Source organism: Oryctolagus cuniculus, chromosome X, assembly GCF_051225735.1.
Source record: "Oryctolagus cuniculus isolate XC-2025 breed Fujian yellow rabbit chromosome X, ASM5122573v1, whole genome shotgun sequence".
Taxonomy (NCBI): Eukaryota; Metazoa; Chordata; class Mammalia; order Lagomorpha; family Leporidae; genus Oryctolagus; species Oryctolagus cuniculus.
The window spans coordinates 33,356,066-33,378,018 of NC_142888.1; the positions used below are offsets into that span (position 1 = coordinate 33,356,066).

General features: G+C 53.4%; 1 protein-coding gene, 1 long non-coding RNA gene and 1 other non-coding gene across 15 annotated transcripts in view; 2 read left to right on the forward strand and 1 right to left on the reverse strand.

Moving 5' to 3' along the window:
• LOC108178714 (uncharacterized) overlaps window positions 1–2,233 on the reverse strand; it is a 21,385-nt gene extending 19,152 nt beyond the window's left edge. For 4 of the 8 annotated variants that reach the window (XR_016227979.1, XR_016227981.1, XR_011385567.2 and 1 more), the window contains exon 1: window positions 1,405–1,542. This is a non-coding gene — a long non-coding RNA (uncharacterized LOC108178714). Of the gene's footprint in view, window positions 1–1,404; window positions 1,581–2,134 lie in introns of those variants that run through there. The other 4 variants (XR_016227980.1, XR_016227984.1, XR_016227985.1 and 1 more) reach the window with 3 other exon arrangements.
• WDR13 (WD repeat domain 13) lies at window positions 1,534–12,332 on the forward strand. Of its 6 annotated transcripts, none has more exons than XM_070067032.2 (10): window positions 1,534–1,671; window positions 2,016–2,095; window positions 2,643–2,930; window positions 3,877–3,986; window positions 4,099–4,229; window positions 4,850–5,157; window positions 5,915–6,095; window positions 6,181–6,322; window positions 7,949–8,067; window positions 8,364–12,332. In XM_070067032.2, the coding sequence occupies exons 3-10, from the start codon at window positions 2,925–2,927 to the stop codon at window positions 8,546–8,548; spliced, it is 1,182 nt and encodes a 393-aa protein (XP_069923133.1). In that variant the 5' UTR covers window positions 1,534–1,671; window positions 2,016–2,095; window positions 2,643–2,924; the 3' UTR covers window positions 8,549–12,332. The 6 variants fall into 6 exon arrangements, with proteins under 6 accessions (XP_069923133.1, XP_069923130.1, XP_069923135.1 ...); XM_070067029.1 differs by having other exon boundaries at window positions 2,690–2,930; XM_070067034.2 differs by having other exon boundaries at window positions 1,540–1,671; window positions 2,724–2,930.
• LOC127485053 (small nucleolar RNA SNORA51) lies at window positions 7,310–7,438 on the forward strand. The gene has a single exon (XR_007912254.1). It is a non-coding gene; the product is annotated as a small nucleolar RNA SNORA51 (small nucleolar RNA).
• Window positions 12,333–21,953: the final 9,621 nt, after the last annotated feature.

Sequence of the window (21,953 nt, forward strand, 5' to 3'; positions counted from 1 at the left end):
TGGGCACCTGCACCTGCGTGGGAGACCCAGAAGAAGATCCTGGCTCCTGGCTTCAGATCAGCGAAGCTCCAGCCATTGTGGCCCATTGGGGAGTGAACCAGTGGATGGAAGACCCCCACCCCCTTTCTCTCTCTGTGTAACTCTGACTTGCAAATAAGTAATTAAAAAAACCCATTCCAGTTAACTGTCTTCTTTATACAAATAGTGGGAAAGGGGCAGTCATTTGGTGTAGTGGCTAAGATGCCAGCTGGGATGCCTGCGTCCCATACTGAAGTGACTGCACTGAGGTCCAGGCTCTGCTCCTGATTCCAGCTTCCTGCTGATGTGCACCCTGGGAGGCAGCAGTGATGGCTCAAGTATTTGCACTTCTGCCACTCATACGGGAGACCCTGACTGAGTTCCCAGTTCCCAGGTCCTGACCCAGCTGTTGTGGGAATTTTGGGAGAGAGCAGATGAGCTAGCTCGCTCTGTCTCTCCTCTTCAAATTAAAAACAAAAACAAAAAAATTGTTAAAGATAACATGAAAATTGTTTTGAAAATGTTGTCAGTTGATATTAAGACCCAATAAACTACTGTGAACATTGTATTTCTTTCTTTCTTTTTTTTTTTTTTTGACAGGCAGAGTTAGTGAGAGAGAGAGGGACAGAGAGAAAGGTCTTCCTTCCGTTGGTTCACCCCCCAAATGGCCGCTATGGCCGGCGCACCGCGCTGATCCGAAGCCAGGAGCCAGGTGCTTCCTCCTGGTCTCCCATGGGGTGCAGGGCCCAAGCACTTGGGCCATCCTCCACTGCACTCCCGGGCCACAGCAGAGAGCTGGCCTGGAAGAAGAGCAACCAGGACAGAATCCGGCGCCCCGACCGGGACTAGAACCCGGGGTACCGGCGCTGCAGGCGGACGATTAGCCTAGTGAGCCGCGGCGCCGGCCTGTGAACACTGTATTTCAACCTTGTAAATTGTTTATTCTGATGATGTTAAGGTGAACAGTTTGAGATGCAGCTTTCTGTTGAAGGTGAAATGAAACCTCGGGTAGCCTGCTTAGATTCAAACCCCAAAGACTGTTTTCAGGAAGTATTTCCCTGCCTTTAGAGGCAAGCCTCCAGCTGTCTGGGGGCATCCAAATCCAACCACTCCCAGTGACACACACATAACCGACTCATCTCATCCCAGGGGTGTCCGGAGGCCCATCAGTCACTGCAGAACATTCTAGGAGAGCTTTCTAGGGATCTCGGCGTGTATGATTATGTTTCTAGTAGTCCGTTTTGCTGGGCCAAGATAACTACTCTGAAAAGCCGTTTCTTTTCAGTTTGTTTCTGAAAGTCGTATTTCTGATTTATAGTGAGTAATTAACTGACTCACCCCTGTCGCTGTACCCTCGTCCCGGACATTATCCTTGGGTATACTCACACAAAAAGTGCCATTCCGGAAAGCATAGAGCCCAAGGGGTGGAGTCTCAGTCCTTGTGCCTAAGCTACGGTCCCTCAGTGCGCGTGCGAGACTCCCACGCCCTGCAAAGGGTTCCCATCGATTCGCTCTGTGCTCGGCAGCTCTTTCTGATAGCAGGCGGCCATCTTGCCTGGAGCCTGAGAAAGGGAGAAGAGAGACAGAAGGAACGGGTGACAGTGGTCTCAAGGCCGCCCCGGGGGGCCTCAAGAGCCGGAGGCAGCCCCGGAGGTGGTCCTCGATCCTGGGCTATTCTCTTGGACCTGAGAAGGGAAGGCGGAGGGCGGCGGGGGCAAGATGACTGGGAGCTGTCAAGCAAGAATTGCTAGGCGGGGGAGGGGCGTTGCTATGGCGACCGGGAGGGGCGGGGTCAGGTCTGAATCGCGGCTGTGAGTCACCCCGGCGCTCCCTGGGAAGGGCAGTGCTGGGGTGATGACCATGGTAACAGCCGGGTGGGATTTCACGACCTCCCAGCGTGAAGGGCCCCGGTTTCTATGGCAACGCTCGCTTGGTGGAAGGGGCAGAACTAGATCTCTTCGCTTGGGACGCTGACATTCCAGACATTTGTCCTGCAGGCTTCCGCGGGCGGACACGCCAGAGGAGGAGGCCGGGGAATGGCCGCGGTGTGGCAGCAAGTCTTAGCAGTGGACGCGAGGTGAGGCGTGGGGTCGGAGCCCATGGGAGCGGAACTTACTGTGGTGCATGCGCAATGGCGATAAGTGAGGCTGGGCGGAGAACTTGCCTTATGCGGCTGCGTGGGCATGCCGGAGGTGAGCTTGCGCAGTAGCAGGGTGTGGGGCACGCCCGGAGGTGGCTGGAGAGGGTTCCAAGAGCATGCTGGGAAAGTGCGCTCAGAAGTGGGCATGGGCAAAGCGGCTGCCTTTGGGAGGGGAGGATGGAACTCAGGCTGGGACATCATTCCCTTGCAGAGTTCTCTTGTACCATCTTGACCCAGGCTGACTTCACCACCAGCCGCCACTAACCCCCATTGTCCTGTCAGCCTGACTGGTCTCTGCATACTGGTCCTGTGTCCCCTGACTCAGTCGCCCTCTAGTGGCCCCAGGGGAGATCGACCCTGTATTAACTTCACCGTGCCCACTATTAGTGCCATAGACTAGCCTGTATCACCGCTGCTGATCACTCCTGCCACCCTGACCCCAGTCACGCCTCATTTTCCTCCCCTGTCCCTTTAACTGATCAAGTCCCTGTGACCTGTGCCTGCTGTCCACCCTGCCACCTGACCTCACAGGTACAACGCGTACCGCACACCAACGTTTCCACAGTTTCGGACCCAATATATCCGCCGGCGCAGCCAGCTGCTTCGGGAGAATGCCAAGGCTGGGCACCCCCCAGCACTGCGCAGGCAGTACCTGAGGCTGAGGGGACAGCTGTTGGGCCAACGCTACGGACCCCTCTCCGAGCCAGGCAGTGCTCGTGCTTATAGCAACAGCATCGTCCGCAGCAGCCGCACTACCCTTGACCGCATGGAGGTGAGCTCTTGGACACATTGCCTGCTGTATGTCCCACATGCATCCCATCCCACTCGTGGACTTTGTAAAGATAGAGGCATAGAGAGGGGCAGAGAGAGAGAGAGATCTATCCACTGGTTTACTCCCCAGATGCCCAGGACAGCTAGGACTGGGCTAGGCTGAAGCCAGGAGCCTGGAATTTCATCCTGGTCTCCCACATGTGTGGCAGGGACCATCTTTTGCTGCTTTCTCAGGTGCATTAGCAGGGAGGTGCATCAGAAAGAGAGCAGCCAGGCTGCAGACTGGTACTTACATGGGATGGCAGTGTTGCAGGTGGCAGGTTAGACCTGCACTACAATGCTGCCCCCCCCCCACTCCAGGGTCTTTTGGCAAGCACCTGTGATGTACAATGCACTGTTCCAGTCTCTTAGCCGCAGCACAAGACAGAAAGAGCATACCCAGTTAGCCAGTAAACAGATGGTAAATATGATAAACGGGCAATAAATAAGATAAACAGGTCAATAAGCATATTGCAAGCCAGATGAGCCACCGTTGGCTAGCAGTGAGACGTGCTAAGATAGAAAAATAAAGTGGACTTGGGAGATTAGGAAGGAATGGTATAGGAGTCGGTAGGGCAGTATTTTTTGGTGGGGTGATGAGGGAAGGTGGCTCTGCGGAGGTAACAGAGTGAAATTCGCAGGAGGTGAGACAGAGGTGAGTGGTTTTCCGGGGAGAGCATATCCGTTCTGTGTTCATAGTACACATATTGAGTAGCCGCTGAGCAAGGACAGGGCAGAAGCTGGAAAAGTAGCGAAGGAGGCTCTGCAGGAGTGCAGGCGAGCAGTGATGGTGGCGGCCGGGCCCCGCAGCGAGAAGGGATCAGGCTGTGGTTATAGTTCGAGGGCACCGGACCTCCGAGGTTCGCCGGCTGTTTGAGCCAAGACCGCCCCGCCCCCTCCCTTTACAGGACTTTGAGGACGACCCTCGGGCCTTAGGGGCCCGTGGGCACCGCCGCTCTGTCAGCCGGGGCTCCTACCAGCTGCAAGCACAGATGAACCGTGCTGTCTATGAGGACAGGTAGGCCCCAGAGGCAGCCAGGGGCTGGGGGGTTGGGGCCGGGGAGGGGTTGCCTTGGGGCAATAGCAGGCTGAACATTTACCGTCACTTTCTACTTCCTATTGGGGCCCAGGCCCCCCGGCAGCGTGGTGCCCACGTCAGCGGCAGAGGCGAGTCGGGCCATGGCCGGGGACACGTCCCTCAGCGAGAACTATGCCTTTGCTGGCATGTACCATGTTTTTGACCAGCATGTGGATGAGGCAGGTAAGCTGGGGGGGGGGCGGGTGGAGGCAGGGCATCACCAGGCAGCTGTCCAAACTGTGACAGCCACTCAAGACATCCTTATCCAGAATGCAAGACCCCTGGTGCCCCCTCCACAGAGGCAGGAATTTACCATCTGTAGAGCCTTCTTCAGCACCCCACGCCACCCGGCAAAGTGGCCTCCCGGGCCTCAGTATTCTATGTGCCATAAAGGGCTTGGGGAGCTTGAAGAGTACTTTGCAGCCAGCATCCCCTATGGATGTGGGTTCGAGTCCCGGCTGCCCCACTTCTGATCCAGCTCTCTGCTGTGGCCTGGGAAAGCAGTAGAAGATGGCCCAAGTCCTTGGGCCCCTGCACCCATGGGAGAGACCCGGAGGAATCCACAGCCTTTGCTGACTTTGTCAATCTGTGAGGGAGCTCCTGCTAAGATCGGGGAGCTTTCGGTAGAGGGCCCTCTGCAGCTACAGCTCCTTTTGTCAGTCAAGGAAAGCCCTGTGCTGAGGCCACTGCGCTTGCGCAGTAGGATCCCAGCCCCCCCACCCCACCCGTTGCGCACCCAGGGCATTGTAGAATTGAAAAGTGCCCAGTGAGTGCACTGCCACAGCTGCTCGTTGCCATTGCAGTCCCCAGGGTGCGCTTCGCCAACGATGACCGACACCGCCTAGCCTGCTGCTCACTGGACGGCAGCATCTCCCTGTGCCAGCTGGTACCCGCCCCACCCACCGTGCTCCGAGTGCTGCGGGGCCACACCCGTGGCGTCTCCGACTTTGCCTGGTCCCTCTCCAATGACATCCTTGTGTCCACCTCACTCGATGCCACCATGCGCATCTGGGCCTCTGAGGATGGCCGCTGCATCCGGGAAATCCCTGACCCCGATGGCGCCGAACTGCTCTGCTGCACCTTCCAGCCCGTCAACAACAACCTCACTGTGGTCAGGCTCCAGGGCACCCACTCACCCCAAGGCATTGGAGTCTTACGGGGGGTGGCCTGGGGAGTCTAGGACCCCCCATGCCTGTCACAGAAGGCCTGCTGTGGTCAGATTTAAAGGGAGCAGGCCAGAAGTTGGGGGGAGGGGAGAGCAGTTGTCAGTGTGGGATGGCTTTGCTGGGCGTGGCTCGGGGAGGGAGCAGGGATTGGTGGGAAGGGGCGTGGCACAGGGACCCCTTTGGTCCCAGTGGTTGCAGCCCTACAGTTTTCCAGCTGCAGGGGCTGGGGAGCAGGACACAGAGGCGGACACGTCGTGCAGTCCCACCGTGGTCCGACTCCAGGACAGATGGGTCAGGGAAATGCAAAGTCTGCCGTCACCTGAGGCAGGGTGGTGAAGCACAGGGGGCTGGGCACGGGCGAGCCGCTGCTCACAGGGCCCTGTGCAGGGAAAAGCTAGAGGCCTTGTGGGGGACAGGGGGCGCGTGCTCTCAGACTGCGGGCGACTGAGCAAGGGGCGGCATGCTGGCTGTGAGGCCCCTCTGTGACAGGAGCAGCTGTCTGTGGTGGGCAGGCTGCTGCAGGGGCTGGCTCGAGGGAGGCGTGAATGCCTGGGTCCCTTTCTGCTCTACCTGCCGCGTGCCCACTGCGATTGAACTCGAGTAGGGACCAGCCAGGCCCCATCAACTGTAGCGCGGCTGTGGTCAGACTCAGGGAGGGACTGGCTTGGGAGGAGCATGATGGAATGTGTGTCGCACCCACAGGTGGGGACCGCCAAGCACAACGTGCACGTGGTGAACATCTCCACGGGCAAGAAAGTGAAGGGTGGCTCCAGCAAGCTGACAGGCCGCGTCCTCGCCCTCTCCTTCGATGCCCCTGGCCGGCTGCTCTGGGCGGGCGATGACCGCGGCAGCGTCTTCTCTTTCCTCTTCGACATGGCCACAGGTAGGCGGGCAGTGGGCCTGCGTCTTGGCGCGGTGCAGCGCAGCCGGGGCCCCGACCTTCGCCTTCCCTTCCTCCGCTGCTGTAGGGAAGCTGACCAAGGCCAAGCGTCTGCTGGTGCATGAAGGCAGCCCCGTGACCAGCATCTCCGCCCGCTCCTGGGTCAGCCGCGAGGCCCGGGACCCCTCGCTGCTCATCAACGCTTGCCTCAACAAGCTGCTGCTCTACAGGTGCGTCCCCAGCAGCCACCCAGGGATACAGGCCCCACCGCCTCCATCACACAGGGACGAGAGCCGGCCTCCTCCGTCAGATGGGTTTCGCTGAGGCTGGGGGTCTGGTCTCCGATTAACACGATGACGACAATGGTGACGTCAGTAGGAGTCGTACTAATAAGCAGTAGCAAGCACCTGTATGGCAACCGCTGCAGACAGGCCATATTCCAGATACTTCCTGCACATCACCTTATCTAATCCTCACTCCAACCAATAGCAGAGACCCTTAAAAAAAAAAAAAAGATTTGTTTTAACTTATTTGAAAGAATTACAGAGAGAGGTAGAGAGAGGTCTTCCATCCGCTGGTTCTCTCCCAAAATGGCTGCAATGGCCAGAGCTGAGCCAATCAGAAGTCAAGAACCAGGAGCTTCTTCCGGGTCTCCCACGTGGGTGCAGGGGCCCAAGGACTTTGCTTTCCCAGGCCATAGCAGAGAGCTGGATTGGAAGAGGAGCAGTCGGGACTTGAACTGGCGCCCATATGGGATGCTGGTGCTTCAAGCCGGTGCGTTAACCCCCTGTGCCACAGCACCAGCCCCAGTAGAGACTTATTAGCTCCCGTTATGATTAAGCCAGCTGAGGCACCAAACTAGGGAGGGACCCCCTTCTAGCACAGGCCTGTCTTCCTTCCTTCCTTCCTTCCTTCCAGCACAGGCCTGTCTTCCTTCCTTCCTTCCTTCCTTCCTTCCTTCCTTCCTTCCTTCCAGCACAGGCCTGTCTTCCTGTCTTCCTGTCTTCCTTCCTTCCTTCCTTCCTTCCTCCCTTCCTCCCTCCCTCCCAGCAACTCACACCTGCCCGTGTAGCCCCGGGGCCACACATTGGCATAACGTGATAAGGCTTCACAAAGCCACAGGCAGGCTGCCCTGCAGGCCAGCAAATTCTGGGGTGGGAGCTTCCCCAGGCGCCATTTGGCCTGGCTGGAGAACCACTGTCTTCTCCATTTGGAAGTGCATCTGCGCTTGCTTACCACTGCTGTGTCCTCACACCCTGTAGAAAGAAGAGGCAGAGTAGACCTCCCCGGTGTACACCCCAGCTCAGGCTTTGCGCTTGGTCTGTACTGTGAATAGGGGGACATGGGGAAGAAAAAAAAATTATACTTTTATGTTCTCGCTCCCCCACCCCCACCCTCCGCCCTGCCCTCCCTCTTCCCTCCCCCCCTCCGCAGGGAAACAGGGTGACAATGCACGTTTCCGTTTCCGTCACTGTTCTCTGCCCTCCTGCCCTTGTCATACACACGCACACGCACACGCACAACTCCCTTAGCTGTTGAGGGAGGGACGCTGTTTTACAGAAACGGGCTCAGGGAAACCCTGGCTCTCCCGTGCGGTGCCGTGTCAGCTCCTCCCCTCAGCCCGGGATCCCTGAGAGCCCCCTGCAGAAGAAGGAAACCAGTGCCGGACACTGCGGGGGCTCGTGTGTGTGGCAGCAGACACACCTTCTGAGCCATCGCTCACGCAGGATACCTACTCAGCTCCCCGCAGCATTGTAGGAACCTCAGCGCAGGGGTGGGGGCGTGGCCTGGCTCACTGCGGGGCCGGGGGGGGGGGGGGGTTCTGCTGCTGAGGCTGCGCCCTGGTCCTCCCTCAGGGTGGTGGACAACGAGGGGACCCTGCAGCTGAAGAGGAGCTTCCCCATCGAGCAGAGCTCCCACCCCGTGCGCAGTATCTTCTGCCCTCTCATGTCCTTCCGCCAGGGAGCCTGCGTGGGTGAGTCCCCTGTGGGGCAGGGGGGTCTGGGCTGCTGCGGGGTGGTGGCAACCTTGCTCTGAGGCCGTGACACCCCGAAGCCCTGACTTCCTGGGCCTCACAACAGCCTCAGAAACCTCCTGGAGGCGTGAGAGCCCCAGCCTGGCCGGGGGCGGGGGCGGGGGCGGGGGGGGGGTGACCTCGCACCCAGCCCACGCGGCTCAGGCTTCCACAGGGCCATGCTGGGGCCTCCCACGTCAGCCGCCTCAGGGCGCCCCCAGCCGCCTCCTGATGGCCTCTCCCTCTCACCCGCACAGTGACGGGCAGTGAGGACATGTGCGTGCACTTCTTTGACGTGGAGCGGGCGGCCAAGGCCGCCGTCAACAAGCTCCAGGGCCACAGCGCGCCCGTGCTCGACGTCAGCTTCAACTGCGACGAGAGCCTGCTGGCTTCCAGTGACGCCAGGGGCATGGTCATCGTCTGGAGACGGGAGCAGAAGTAGGGGCCCTGCTGGCCCTGCTGCTGTTTCCCCACCCCCACCCCCACCCCAGCCCTCACCAGCCTCGTGTTGTAAATAAAGTGTCTGTGCTGGTGGGTGAGGCCCAGCTTCCAGGTGGGCCAGGGGGCTGTCCTGGGGAGCCCCCACAGCCCTGGGACCCAGCAGAATGGGGTTCATTTTCTCATCCATGCCTTCCCCACAGTGATGTGTTCACCCATCCAACAAACACTCTTTGAGTGTGGGCCATGTCACAGAGCTTGACCCAGCCACGCGTTCAGCAGAGGCTGCTGAGCACCGACTTGGAGCCAGGAGCCACTCGAGGTCCTGGCCATATGGTGCGGTGTGCATCCCAGTGGAGACAAGTAGGCGGTAGCCAATAAGGCAGGCATCCCTGTGAGGCTCGCCAGTGTCTGGACACGGCAGTGGTGTGAAAGCGTACCCATACAGCCATTCTGTTCTTCCCGTCCAGTACAGTATTTGACAAATCACCCGAGATTCTCAGCGCTTTTGTGTCAAGTAGGCTGCGTTAGAGGGCTTTGCCCATCTGTAGGTTAAGGGAGTGCTCTGAGCGCGGTTCCCATCGGCTCGGCTAAGCCATGAGGTGCAGTAGGTTAGGGGGATGAAATGCAGTTCTAGGATGTTGTCAGCACACAGCGGTCACCAGGCAGTAAGCCCTCCGCAGGGCAGGCACCTCTGTAGGGAGCAGGTCAGCTCAAGGTGCGTGGTGCGAGAAAAAAGGGCAGGGGCAGGAGACAGGGGTGCAGGAGTAGGGGGTTTGGCTTTTTTTGGTGACAGGGTGACATATAAAGAGACCTGCATGAGGTGAGAGGCAGCCACAGGGTGTGGGGGGAGAACGTTCTAGACAGGATGGAGCCAGCACAGAAGCACTGAGGCTGGAGTGTGCCCACAGGGCAGAGTGTGATGGTAGGTGAGGTCGGACCACATTTGAGGACCCACAGGAGGACTTTGCCTTTTTTTTTTTTTTTTCCTGAGTAAAGGAGCCTTCACTGGGAGGCTTTGACCAGAGGAGGGACGGGACTGGACCTGGCCCGGTCCTAACAGGCTCCCTGTAGCTGCTGTAGGGATGACAGGCCACAGGGTGGAAGCAGGGGCCAGCGAGGAGACCACTGTTGAGCAGGGATGGGGACCAACACCAAGGTGGTGGTGGCAGACCAGTTGGGTGGGCTGTGCTTGGTTCTGCCCCAGGGGCTTCCTTGTCAGAGGCTGCAGGAGTCTGCTCAGGCGCCTAGGTGTCCCCCCATCACAGCCCCAGCCAAGGCCCCATGGACCACACCCGTCCGTGCACTGCTGTCCACAAGCAGAGCACAGAGGTGTTGAGTATTTGGAGCTCGAAGCTGGTACAGGGGCAACCATGTACCCCCAAGGTGGACTAGGGGCTCCCTCTATGGGGTGCAGGCAATGAGGAAGCTTTCCATCCTCATCTCCTCCTGTGCCCACCCAGGGCCCAAACTCCAGCCCTGGAACAATTCAAATCAAAAAGCGATATTCAGTACAAGGGGACTTCAAAAAGTTCATGGAAACTGGAATTCAAAAGCAAGTTTATTTTGTGCACAAATGTTCTGAAAGTCATGCATATTTCCTCCATAATGGTGTTTTCCATCAGCTTTTTAATGAAAAAAAAAACTATGTATAGATTTCTTTATTTTCAATATTTCATAAGCACTTGAACCATCTTCCACTGCTTTCCCAGGCCATAAGCAGAGAGCTGGATTGGAAGAGGAGCAGCTGGGACGTGAACCAGCCCCCATGTGGGATGCCAGCACCACAGGCAGAAGCTTAGCCTACAGCGCCACAGCGCCGGTCCTATGCATAGACATTCAAAATGTTTTTGCACCAGAAGAAATTTGTCTTTTTATTTATTTATTATTTATTTATTTGAAAGGCAGAGAAACACAGAGAGGGAGAGACAAAGACAGATAGATCAGCCTGCTGGTTCATTCCCCAAATGCTCACAACATGGCTGGCAGGGTCCCAAGCACTTGGACCATCCTCCACTGCCTCTCCAGGCACATTAGCAGGATCAGAAATGGAGCAGAAAGGGACTCCGATCAGTGCTCCAATACGGGATGTTGGCATTGCAAGCAGGCAAGCAGCAGCTTGACCCATTGTGTAACATCAGTCCCAAACTTACCTTTGGTTCCATTTTCCATGAGCTTTTTAAAATACCCTCATATTTGAAGAAAGCCCTTAGCGAGGAGAGGATGCTTGGGTATTGATGGGGATTAACAGAATTCCCTTGTCAATGGCTCGAGTCACCAGAAAATGTCAGTTACCAGAATGCCCAAGGCTCTTCTCCAGCTACTCCCCTCCAGCTCCCATGTGTTGGTACTATGTCTGACTAACATCTTGTGACCCCCCGGGGCCATTCCCCAGAGTCACGGAGACTCCAATCTGGTCTAACACGATTAAGCTGCTGAACTAACTCCTGCAGTTTGGCTGGGGGGAAAGAAAGAATCTCTTTCTCTAATGCACTGTTATTTGATAGTCTGGTTACTTGTAGCCAAAAGTATTTCTAACTTTGACTTCCATCTGCCAGCCCCAGGGTAAATGGGGACAAAATAGGGCTATCAGTGAGCTGGATTGTTTTTATGATCACGCTCATGTATGCATGTGTTACAGTCCCCAAAACCAGCCTCAGGCTGATTTGCTGGGAGTCAAAAGCCTTAGCATATGGTTGTGTTCATGGTTATGATTTATTATAGCAGAAAGATACAGAGCAAAATCAGCAAAGAGAAATGGTGCATGGGACCATGTTCAGGGGAGGGCAGGCACAAGTTCCTTAGGGTCCTCTCCCAGTGGACCATAATGGGTTTTGACAATGCATGCAAAATGTTGCCAACTAGGAAAGCTCATTAGACTCAGTGCCCAGGGTTTTTACTGGGAACCGGTCACGTAGACAGCCCCTGCCTGGCACGTCCCCAAGTTCCAGACTCCCAGAAGGAAAGCAGGAATCCATCACAAACGACATTGTTTGTACAGTTTAGGCACAGGGAGCAGTCATTATCTGGGCATCACAGGAACCCTTCTGAAATAGAAGTTTCCCAGTCGCCAGCCAAGAGCCGACCTTGACGCAAGCCTTTCCAAGGAAGCGGCTGGGTCTGCTGTGTTAACTCTTAAACAATAGAGGTTTGTTTGGCTCACGGTTCTGGAGGCTGGGAAGTCCAAGACGAAGCTGCTGGCACCCGGTGAGGGCCTTCCTGTTGCATCATAACATGGTGGGAGGCTTCACATAGCAAGAGAGCATGAGAGAGGAGAAGCCAAGAGTGCAGGAAGAGGGGGCAACTGATCCTTTATCAGGAACCCACTCCCTGTGATGATGGCATTAATCCACTCATGAGGGTGGAGCCCCTCAACCTAATTACCTCTTCAAGACCCCATCTCTTAATACTGTTAACAATGGGGATCACACTTAACAGCACATGAACTTTGGAGGACACATTTAAACCCTAACAGTATGAACACCAAATGGATACTCAGTTTCAACCATGGTATACAGATGGCAAGATAACTTGGGGGGTGGGGGCGGGGAACCTCATTTTTCTCCTAACACTTTCTTCGTTTTGTCTCACTCTTCATGTCCTTTATTGAGTCTGATTCGAGATGATTGGTCATGAATATTGTTGTGCATGATTTTGGGGGTTTCATTCTTGTGAAATGTTGAGGTGGCAGAGTGATATTCTATTTTAAATTCAACTTGGTGACACTTTTCTTGACTTACGACCTAAGAAGAAATAAAAGATGAGCAAATAAAAAATAATGTTCTCAAGCTCTGTTAACTTGTCCATCATCTGTCACTGTGCCTCTGGTCTGCAGTCAGATCTGGAGCTCTGTAACCACGGATGACTGCATCAGTGCCACTCTGGTCTTGCCTCCATTAAGGGTTCCATGCCCTTTGTCTGACTGTGTGTTTGTTAACTACTTCATCATCAACAGCCTCACTGGTCTGAACCTGAAACTGGGTCTTTGTTAATTATTCCCAATCAGTGACTCACTGATCAAATCTTAAAGCAGGGTTTCTGTATATTATTCCACCAGTAATTCTGATATGACCTTGAACTTGGGCTTCTGTCAGTTATTTTGTGGTCAGTGTCCTTTTTGCTCCATTCTAACCTTAAGTAACCTCAGCCCCGACCTTGACTCTGTGCCTTTATTGTTTCACCATCCATCAGTGTCCTCATGGTATATCATAACCAGATTAACAGCTGTACCATTAATGCCCAGGTGGTCCAAATTTAAGCCCAGGCCTCTGTTGACTAATCTACCAACAATGTCTTTTTTAAAATCTATTTATTTAAAGAGAGCCCTATCTGCCAGTTCACTCCCCCAAAGGCCTACAATGGTGGGGGCTGGGCAGCGCCAAAGCCTGGAGCCGGAAACTCAATCCAGGTCTTCTATTTGGGTGGCAGGGACCCAACCACTTGAGTCATCACTACTGACTCCCGGGGTTTGCAGTAGCGGGAAGCTGGAGTCAGGAGCCAGAGCCAGGTACCAAACTTAGGTACTCTGCTGTGGGATGTGGGCATCTGAACTGGCATCCTGGTTGCCAAGCTGGAGGCCCACGCCGTCACTGTCTTTTTAGTCTGAATTCACATCTGAGCATCTCAACATTTCCTCCACCAAGGCTATATCTAGCATGACCTCAAACCCAGGCGCTTTACACCATCACCCTCACTGTCCATCTGGTATACCCTCATACTTGCTCCTCTACTAATGCCTCCACAATCAAGATCTCTAGTTTTACTTGGAACTTCAGTCTTTTTAACTCTTTCATGCACATCTTTGCATTCTAAACTCTAACCCAAGACTGTGATTCCACCATCAGCAACTGCCAGACACTTGAATCCAGGTCTCAAGTTAATTCACTGTCAATGCTCCTCATATCTGAAAATTGAACTTGAGCCTCTCTTAGCTTTCCCATACTCAATTGCTCCTCTGGCCTGACCTCAATAAATTGTTACACTGTTCATAACCCTCTGATCTTACAAAAAAAAACCCGTGACCTCTACTGTTCCTTTATAACTGCTCCTCTGATCCGACCTTGAGTCTTGGACACTTGTTCACACTTGTAGCATCAATTCCATCTGGGTCGGCCTCAGACCTATGTACCTATTAACTATTCTATGATCTCTTCCATTCTGACCTGACCCCTCTGGTCTCATTTGGGACTGAAATTTTGTTGACTATTCTTTGGTCTAACCTTCAATCTGGACCTCTGGTTAATAGCCCACTATCTTCATTTTAGTGTATTAAGTGGAGGATATTCTTATGTCCCATAAGTTTTAGTTATGCCTACGTGCCCAACTCCATTGCTTGTTTTCTTAAGTGCTTACATAATTCATAATAAAACTTGTTCTCAAGGGAAAACCCACCATCACTGGTGTTCTGCTCTTTAAGCCTTAGAACCTTGAAGATATCAGTGGTCTGAACTTGAATCCAGACTGGTAGCTTTGACTCCATCACGACCCCATTTGAGCTGAACTCTCACAGAGGCAAACCTTAACTAATCCAACATGACAGGCTCCTCATCCCCAGTCTTTTTATTTTAAGAGTTATCTATTTATTTGAAAGAGTTACATAGAGAAAGAGAAGCACAGAGAGAGAGGTCTTCCATCCACTGGTTCACTCCCCAGTTGGCCACAATGGCCAAAGCTGCACTGATCTGAAGCCAGGAGCCAGGAGCTTCTTCCAGGTCTCCCATGTGGGTGCAGGGTCTAAGGACTTGGGCCATCTTCTACTGCTTTCCCAGGCCATAGAAGAGAGCTGGATGGGAAGTGGAGCAGCCAGGACCCGAACCGGCCCCCATATGGGATGCTGGCACTGCAGGCAGCAGATTTACCCGCTACGCCATAGCGCCGCCCCCCTCAAATCTTAGCTGTTCCACTGCTGCTACCTGTCTTCCATGACCTGAAATCCAGACCTCTCTACCTGTTCCACTGTCATTGGCCCCATGTCTGACAGTGAATGGAGATTTCTGTTAACTTCCAATAGGGGCCAGAGTTCCCAGCTCCTGGCCTAGACCTGGCCCAGCCCCAGCCATTGCAGGCATTTGAGGGCTGAACCAGCAAATGAGAGCTGTTTCTCTGCCTCTGAAAATTGAAAAAAAAAATGCATGAAATTACCCTCAGGCTATGTGTATAAAGTGTATATGAAACAAATTAATTTGATGTTTAGACTTAGGTCTCATTCACAAAATATCTTATTATGTGTATGCAAATATTCCAAAATTTGAAAAAGATCTGAAATCCAGAAAACTTCTGGTCCCCAACATTTCAGATAAGGGATTCTCAACCTGCATTCGTTCTTGCATCTGAGAGATGATTCAGGTGTGAAGTAACTGGTGGGCCCGGCGCTGTGGTGTAGCAGGTAAAAGCCGCTGCCTGCAGTGCCAGCATCCCACGTGGGCACCAGTTCGGGTCCTGGCTGCTCCACTTCCGATCCAGCTCTCTGCTGTGGCCTGGGAAAGCAGTGGAAATTGGCCCGGGTCCTTGGGCCCCTGCACCCATGTGGGAGACCTGGAAGAGGCTGCTGGCTCCTGGCTTCGGATCTGCGCAGCTCCAGCCACTGAGGCCAACTGAGGAGTGAACCAGTGGATGGAAGGACTCCCCTCCCCCCGCCTGTCTTCTCTCTCTGTGTAACTCTGACTTTCAAATAAATAAATAAGTAAATAAATCTATCTTTAAAAAAAATGGTTACACGTTTCATGTGCCACATGTTTCAGGAGCACTGTGCAGAGTGGCTTCCCAGATCTGGAAACACACAACCCATCTGCTACTCTCTCGAGCTTTTTGATTTTTTGATTCTCTCAGAACTGAATGGAAATGTGTTCTGAATAAAAAGCCAGTCCTGGGCTTTCTTGCCCTCTCTCACCTGCTGGGTTATGTGGAGCTGAGTTTTACAGAACCCAGTGTCAGTAATGTTTCCATGGTTACTCCCTGCACCGTTTTCCTTTGTGCTATGGTCCTCTGTCTCAGGTGAGTTTCCTGACTCTTCCGGCGCCTTAAGTATCTCCATTCAGCTGATACGCAAGGTGGCCATTCCACTCCTCTCTTTCCCCAAACTGACAATTTCCTGGTGGATGCAGCGTTAGGGTCTCTGGTTTCATTAGGGCATTGCATTGAGCCTTTGCTGGACAGCCAGTGTCACGAGGAGTTTGGTTACAAGATGTCTATTAGGAATCAGTTCCTGTGAAGGGGAAGGAGAGGAGGTGGGATCCAGCAGAGGGAGGGCTAAGCTGCCCTGCAGGCCACGCTACAGAGAGCCAGCCGGAAGCATTGGGGTGGGGGTGGCTGGGAGGGAAGGGTGGGCCTGGGAAGGCCATGGCCTCATGGCGATGGCTCTTTGCAGCTGGAGCCATCGGAGCTGAAGGCTGCCTGCCTGTCACTCTCCCTGCGGCTGCGCAGTGAGTCCTTCCTTCCAAGGGGGTCTGGATGGCACATGCCTTTGTCTACAGCCGCCAGGAAACGCATGGGAGAGGCTGTGGGGGAAAAAAATGGGTAGCCCCTGAGTAAGCAGTTGGGGACCCAGGCAAAATCCTAGTTCTCCCCCCATTATTCTGCCACGTGGTCCTGAGTCGGTCCCTTCCTCGACTCTGGGCCCGCTGAGGGTTGGAGAGGAAGCTCACGCTTCGGACACACTGAGGAAGTCTCTGCACGAGTCAGGCTTTACACAGTGAGCAGAACAGACAAAGCCTCTGCCATCCGACCCCAACAATCCAGCCAATGACTCAGAGCCCAGGTCACCCCTGGCTTGCTTGTCGCCACTGGGACCCCCAAGGAGGGCCAGGGCCTCACTCACATGCGGACAGATGGGGGCTGGGTGTGGAGGCTAAGGACATAAGGAGCTGGGTCCATACGGTGACCGGAAGGAGGGAAGAAGGGACACAGTATGGCCTCCGAGCAGGGGTGTGAAGAGCTTAAGTGTGGGGTTTTAGGAGGGCTATGGCAGCAGCAGAAATCTTTACTGCCTATGTCCCTGCTTCTCGCACGGGTCACATAGGGCAAATGGGCACTGGCGGCCATGCCAGCCTGCCCATCCATCCCTGTGTTACATTTTTGTTTTGGTTCACTCCCCAAATACCTGCAACACCTAGAGGCTGGGCCAGCCCAAAACTCCCCCATATGCATGGCTTTCAAGGTTTTATTTGCATCAAAATAAACCTATTTTAAAACTCGGGTTTCCATGAACTTTTTAAAGTGTCCTTGTGTTATTGTCAGAATCCTGGCGGTACTTTGCTTGATGATATCAGACAACAGCCATATAGGATTATCAGTCATAAGATCTGTTATTTGGGCCAGCTCTGTGGTGTAGAAAGTTAAGCCTCTGCCTATGGTGCCAGCATCCCATAGGGGCCCCAGTTCGAGTCCCAGCTGCTCCACTTCCGATCCAGCTCTCTGCTGTGGCCTGGGAAAGCAGTAGAAGATGGCCCGGGTCCTTGGGTCCCTGCACCCACATGGGAGACCTGGAAGAGGCTCCTGGCTCTGGGCTTCGGATTGGCCCAGCTCTGGCTGTTGCAGCCATTTAGGGAGTGAACTAGTGGAATGAAGATCTCTCTCTCTCTCTCTAACTCTGCCTTTCAAATAAATAAAATAAATCTTTAGGGAGAAAAAGCACAAGCATTTATCGTCTCACAGTTTCTACTGGTCTGGAATGTGGGTGCCACTTAGCTCCATGGTTGTGGCTCCAGCTCTCTCAGGAGCTTGGATCTGCGGTTGTGAACATCTGAAGGTTTGAAAGGGGCTGCGGGGCCCCATTTCCAAGAGGCTTCGCTCACCGCTGGCGCATGGTGTCACTCTGGACTGTAGGGAGCCCGCTCTGCTCTGTGCGGCCTCTCAAACTCCAGTGCCTCTATTTCACATGGCCATCCCCACAGGATAGCTGGGATCCCATGTGAGAAGGAGGCAGGGAGAGAGACAGCGAGCCAAGAGTTGGAAGCTGTAGTCTTTTATAAACTAACCTCACCCGTCTCAGCTCCTTGGTTCTGCCATATTCTGATTGTTAGAAGTGAGTCACATGGGGCTGCCACTGTGATGTAGTGGGTAAAGCTGCTGCCTGCAGTGCCGCCATTCCATATGGGCTCCGGTTCGAGACCCGGCTGCTCTACTTCTGATCCAGCTCCCTGCTAATGCACCTGGGAAAGCAGTAGAAGACGGTCCAAGTGCTTGGGCCCCTGCACCCACGTGGGGGACCCAGAAGAGGCTCCTGGCTCTGGATCAGCCCAGCTCTAGCCGTTGAGTCCATCTAGGGAGTGAACCAGTGGATGGATGACCTCTCTCTCTCTCTCTCTCTGCCTCAGCCTCTCTGTAACTTTGCCTTTCAAATAAATAGATAAATAAATCTTAAAAAAAAAAAAAAGAAGTGAGTCACCAAATCCAGGCCATGTTCAAGGGGGAGGGAATAACACAAAGGCACCAACACCAGAAGGTGGGCACCATCTCAGAGGCTGCCTATCACAGGGCCCCTGGTCACACGGGAAGAATCTTCATAGTCTGCAGGCCGCATCTCTTCCTGTTCACATGCCATTTATATTCTTCACTGTCCAGTGTGTTGGGTCACTTCCTCTCTCCCACCACAGGAGGGTAGCAACTCTGTTATTTCTCACGATGTCTGTCGTGGAGAAACACAGATCTTCTTCCCTCTGTAGGCTCTCATAGCACGAATTGACTGCTGTTTACGTGGTTACCAGTGGTGATGCATCACCCTGTGGGCTGCCCGTGCATAATGGCTGCCAGTGACTTTCAGAATTGGTCACTGTACTCTGTGGATAAGAACCACAGAAGGCATACAGCATGCCGGGAAATGGGAACGCAAGCTCAGTTTCTGTTCAGGCGAAACGTACTGGGTGACACTCCTTAGCAGGCAAGTGGAACAGCACATCTTCTACCCATGTCTTCTCACATGGGACCCCTGTGTTCCCAGGATAAGATCTATTGCAAGCTTGGCCACACTCCTGGCTGCTGCACACCACCACCACCACCACCAAGGAGGAAGAGAGGCAAGGGGCCCAGGGACAGAATGAGAAGTCCCTTTGTACAAAGAATGGCCACTCCTCATTAAGCATGGCCTCAACCTGACCTGGGGCAGCAGGACGTCACTGCGTTGATGGGAGCCAAGGGAGGACATTGATTCTAAGGCATCCTGGGTGCTGGTGGCAGGAGATACCACAGGGGAAAGGCACCTGCCACCATCCCCACCACCTTTGGGCTGCCCCTCTGTTGGATGGATGAGAACTGATCCAGGGACCTACATGTGCAGCTCAAGCCCAAGGACCGGCAGTGGCTAGCTGGTGGCCTAATACCCTGATCTTGTCCTGTAAACGACTTACTTGAGTCACTCGAAGTCACCATGTCGACATCATCCCGACGGCCAATCTCATGAAAGAAACACCACACAGAGCACAAGAAGGAGCAGTTCTCTTGCCAGATGGCAGGAGTCCTGGGAGACTATCGGGCAGCGTAGCTCTCGGACCCCACACATAGGGGAGAGGCGAAGAGAGAGAGAAAGAGAAACTCCGAAATGGAGAGGCAAGGATCGGGACTCATACAGGTTCTGCTCCAGCCCTGAGGGGAACTCACTCAGAGGGTACGTCTGATCCTGGCCAGTCCCAGCCACCAGAGGAGGTTCCAGACGCTTCTGAGGAAGGTAGTCCTGAGCACAGGGTCAGGGCCCAGAGCAGGAGTCCTACTTGTACTACCTGGGCCTTACTTAAAAAACATAGTAAGGTCAGTGTCCTTTTCCATTACAAACAAAACTAGTTATTACATTATGTGAACACAGGGGCTTCACATTCAGGACATTGGGCCACCAACTAGTTATTACATATAACATTACAGTTAGCTTGCGACGTGGTGAGATATGGGTTTATAATCTGGCCACAGATTCCTTGGTACCCTTCCATTCAAGAGATGGCGCTTCATCCCCCGCCCTTTGAGAATTGCCTTGACCATTGTAACCCAGTGGCAATGACTGGCAGCACACACCTTCCAAGACCAGGTCATAAAAGGCTTTGCAGCTTCCTTCTTGTGCCTCTCTCAGATCAGCTGCCCTGGGGAAAGCCAGGTGTCATGCTGTGAGGATGCATCCAACGGCCCTTAGGCAACGGCCCACATGGCGAGGAGCCCAAGCCTCCTGCCAACAGCCATGTGAGTGAGCTTAGATCCTCATGCTCCAGTGAGACTTCAAGTGGGACCAGAGCCCCAACACCGTCCATCCCAACTGCAGCCTCGCGGGACAGCTTGCTACACAACCGGCCAGACCAGGCACTCCCGGATGCCTGGCCCTCAAGGAATACGCAGGATGATGAATGCAGGCGGTTTCCACTAGCTAAGTTTTGAGGCTAATCTGTAACAGCCCGTAGATAACTAGTACAAATACTACTGGTTACAGTTAGTCGAGAAAACTTTATAAATTCAGGCCTCCTATCCATTGGTGGGGTGAAGTAGAGAAGAGAGGGCAGCAGGTTTGGGTTTCTGTAGCGGAAGGGCTTCACATTCAAGCTTGTCAACAGCCACTACTTGTCCAGTAGTCTCCACCTGTCTGTGGAAGTTCAATTCCAAGACCCCCCAGGGAATTCCTGAAAGCACAGACACTATACCTGCATATGCATAATCAAGTTTAATTGATAAATTAGGCAGTATTCATCACCAGAACTATGATAGCACACATAAATAATAACAAGATAGAGCAATTATAAAATTATTCTGTAATAAAATCACCAGCATGACTGTGCTGGTGCCTTGGGACCATTATTAAATAAAATGAGGATTACCTGAACCCCAAGCATTGCAGTAGCATGATGGTCAGTCTGATAACGGAGACAGCTCGAAGGGACTAATGGGTAGGTAGTGTATGCAGCATGGATACACTGGACAATGGGATGACTCATATCCTGGGCTAGATGGCGTGGGGTGGTACAAGATTTCATAATGCTGCTCAAAACAGTGTGCAAAAACATATGAATTGTTTTTTTGGAACTTTCCATTTAATACTTTCAAGGTGCAATTGTCTGTAGGTAGCTGAAACTGCACAAAGTAAAACCCCGGAGAAGGTGAGACGACTGTGCATCAAAAGTTGTGAAAATTATAGGGGTGCATCATTTTAAAAGCTCGCCTAAGAACTACTGGATAATTCCCATTAACCGTGAGTTCTCTGATATAATTAAAAGTATAAGGCACACGCCATTTGGGATGCCCGTATCCCATACCAGAGTACCCGGGTTCAAGTTTTGGCTCTGCTCCTGTTTCTAGCTTCTTTTTTTTTTTATTTTTGACAGGCAGAGTGGACAGTGAGAGAGAGAGACAGAGAGAAAGGTCTTCCTTTTGCCGTTGGTTCACCCTCCAATGGCCGCTGCGGCCGGCGCACCGCGCTGATCCGATGGCAGGAGCCAGGATCCAGGTGCTTTTCCTGGTCTCCCATGGGGTGCAGGGCCCAAGCACCTGGGCCATCCTCCACTGCACTCCCTGGCCATAGCAGAGAGCTGGCCTGGAAGAGGGGCAACCGGGACAGAATCCGGCGCCCCGACCGGGACTAGAACCCGGTGTGCTGGCGTCGCAAGGTGGAGGATTAGCCTATTGAGCCACGGCGCCGGCTTCTGTTTCTAGCTTCTTGCTCATGTATGCCTTGGGAGGCAGCAGGTGATGGCTCAAATACTTGGGGCTCTGCTACCCCTAATTATCACAGACCTTGGGGCAGTGAACCAGGAGATGGAAGATCTCTATCTGTTCCCATCTCTCTCTCTCTCTCTCTGCCTTTCAAATATAAATAAATACATTTTAGAAAAAAAAGATAAACTATGTTTTAAAATTAATTTTAAAAACATAATTAAACTTACAGACAATTATACATGTTTGTCTTCCGGCTGGGCTGGTTAAATGTTTATTATTATTATTTTGTGTACGTAGGCTGCTTTACATTGATGTGTTACAGACTGAGCAGAGGGTTCCTGGGAGCCTACCCTGTGCCTGGCCTGGGGCTACAATGGTGACTAAGATAGGACCCTGCCCTGGAAAAGCGGGGGCGGGGGGGGGGGGCATTGAAAACCAGTGGCACCCAACGGTACACCAGGGCAATTCCAGAAGTTCATGGCAAATGGAATTAAAAGACAGGTTGATTTTGGTGCTAAGATCTTGGCCTTTCATTTTTATTTATTTGAGAGGGAGGGAGGGAGGGAGGGAGAAAGAGAGGGAGAGAGAGATACACAAGCTCTGGTTTGCTTCTCAAATACCTGCAACAGCCACCATCAGCTGGGGCCTAGAGCTGGAAACACAATCCAGGTCTCTCATATGAGGGGCAAGAACCCAAACTTGAGCCAGCACTGCTGTCTGTGAGTCTCCGTTAGTGGGAAGCTGGAGTCAGGAGCTGGAACTGGACATGAAACTTGGGAACTCACATG

Excerpts from the sequence above, each read along its gene's own strand:
- WDR13 (XM_070067029.1), top strand. The coding sequence starts at position 2,055 with ATGGCCGCGGTGTGGCAGCAAGTCTTAGCAGTGGACGCGAG. Across the intron at positions 2,931-3,876 it reads CTACCCTTGACCGCATGGAG|GACTTTGAGGACGACCCTCG; the intron begins GTGAGCTCTTGG and ends CTCCCTTTACAG. Across the intron at positions 3,987-4,098 it reads CGTGCTGTCTATGAGGACAG|GCCCCCCGGCAGCGTGGTGC; the intron begins GTAGGCCCCAGA and ends ATTGGGGCCCAG.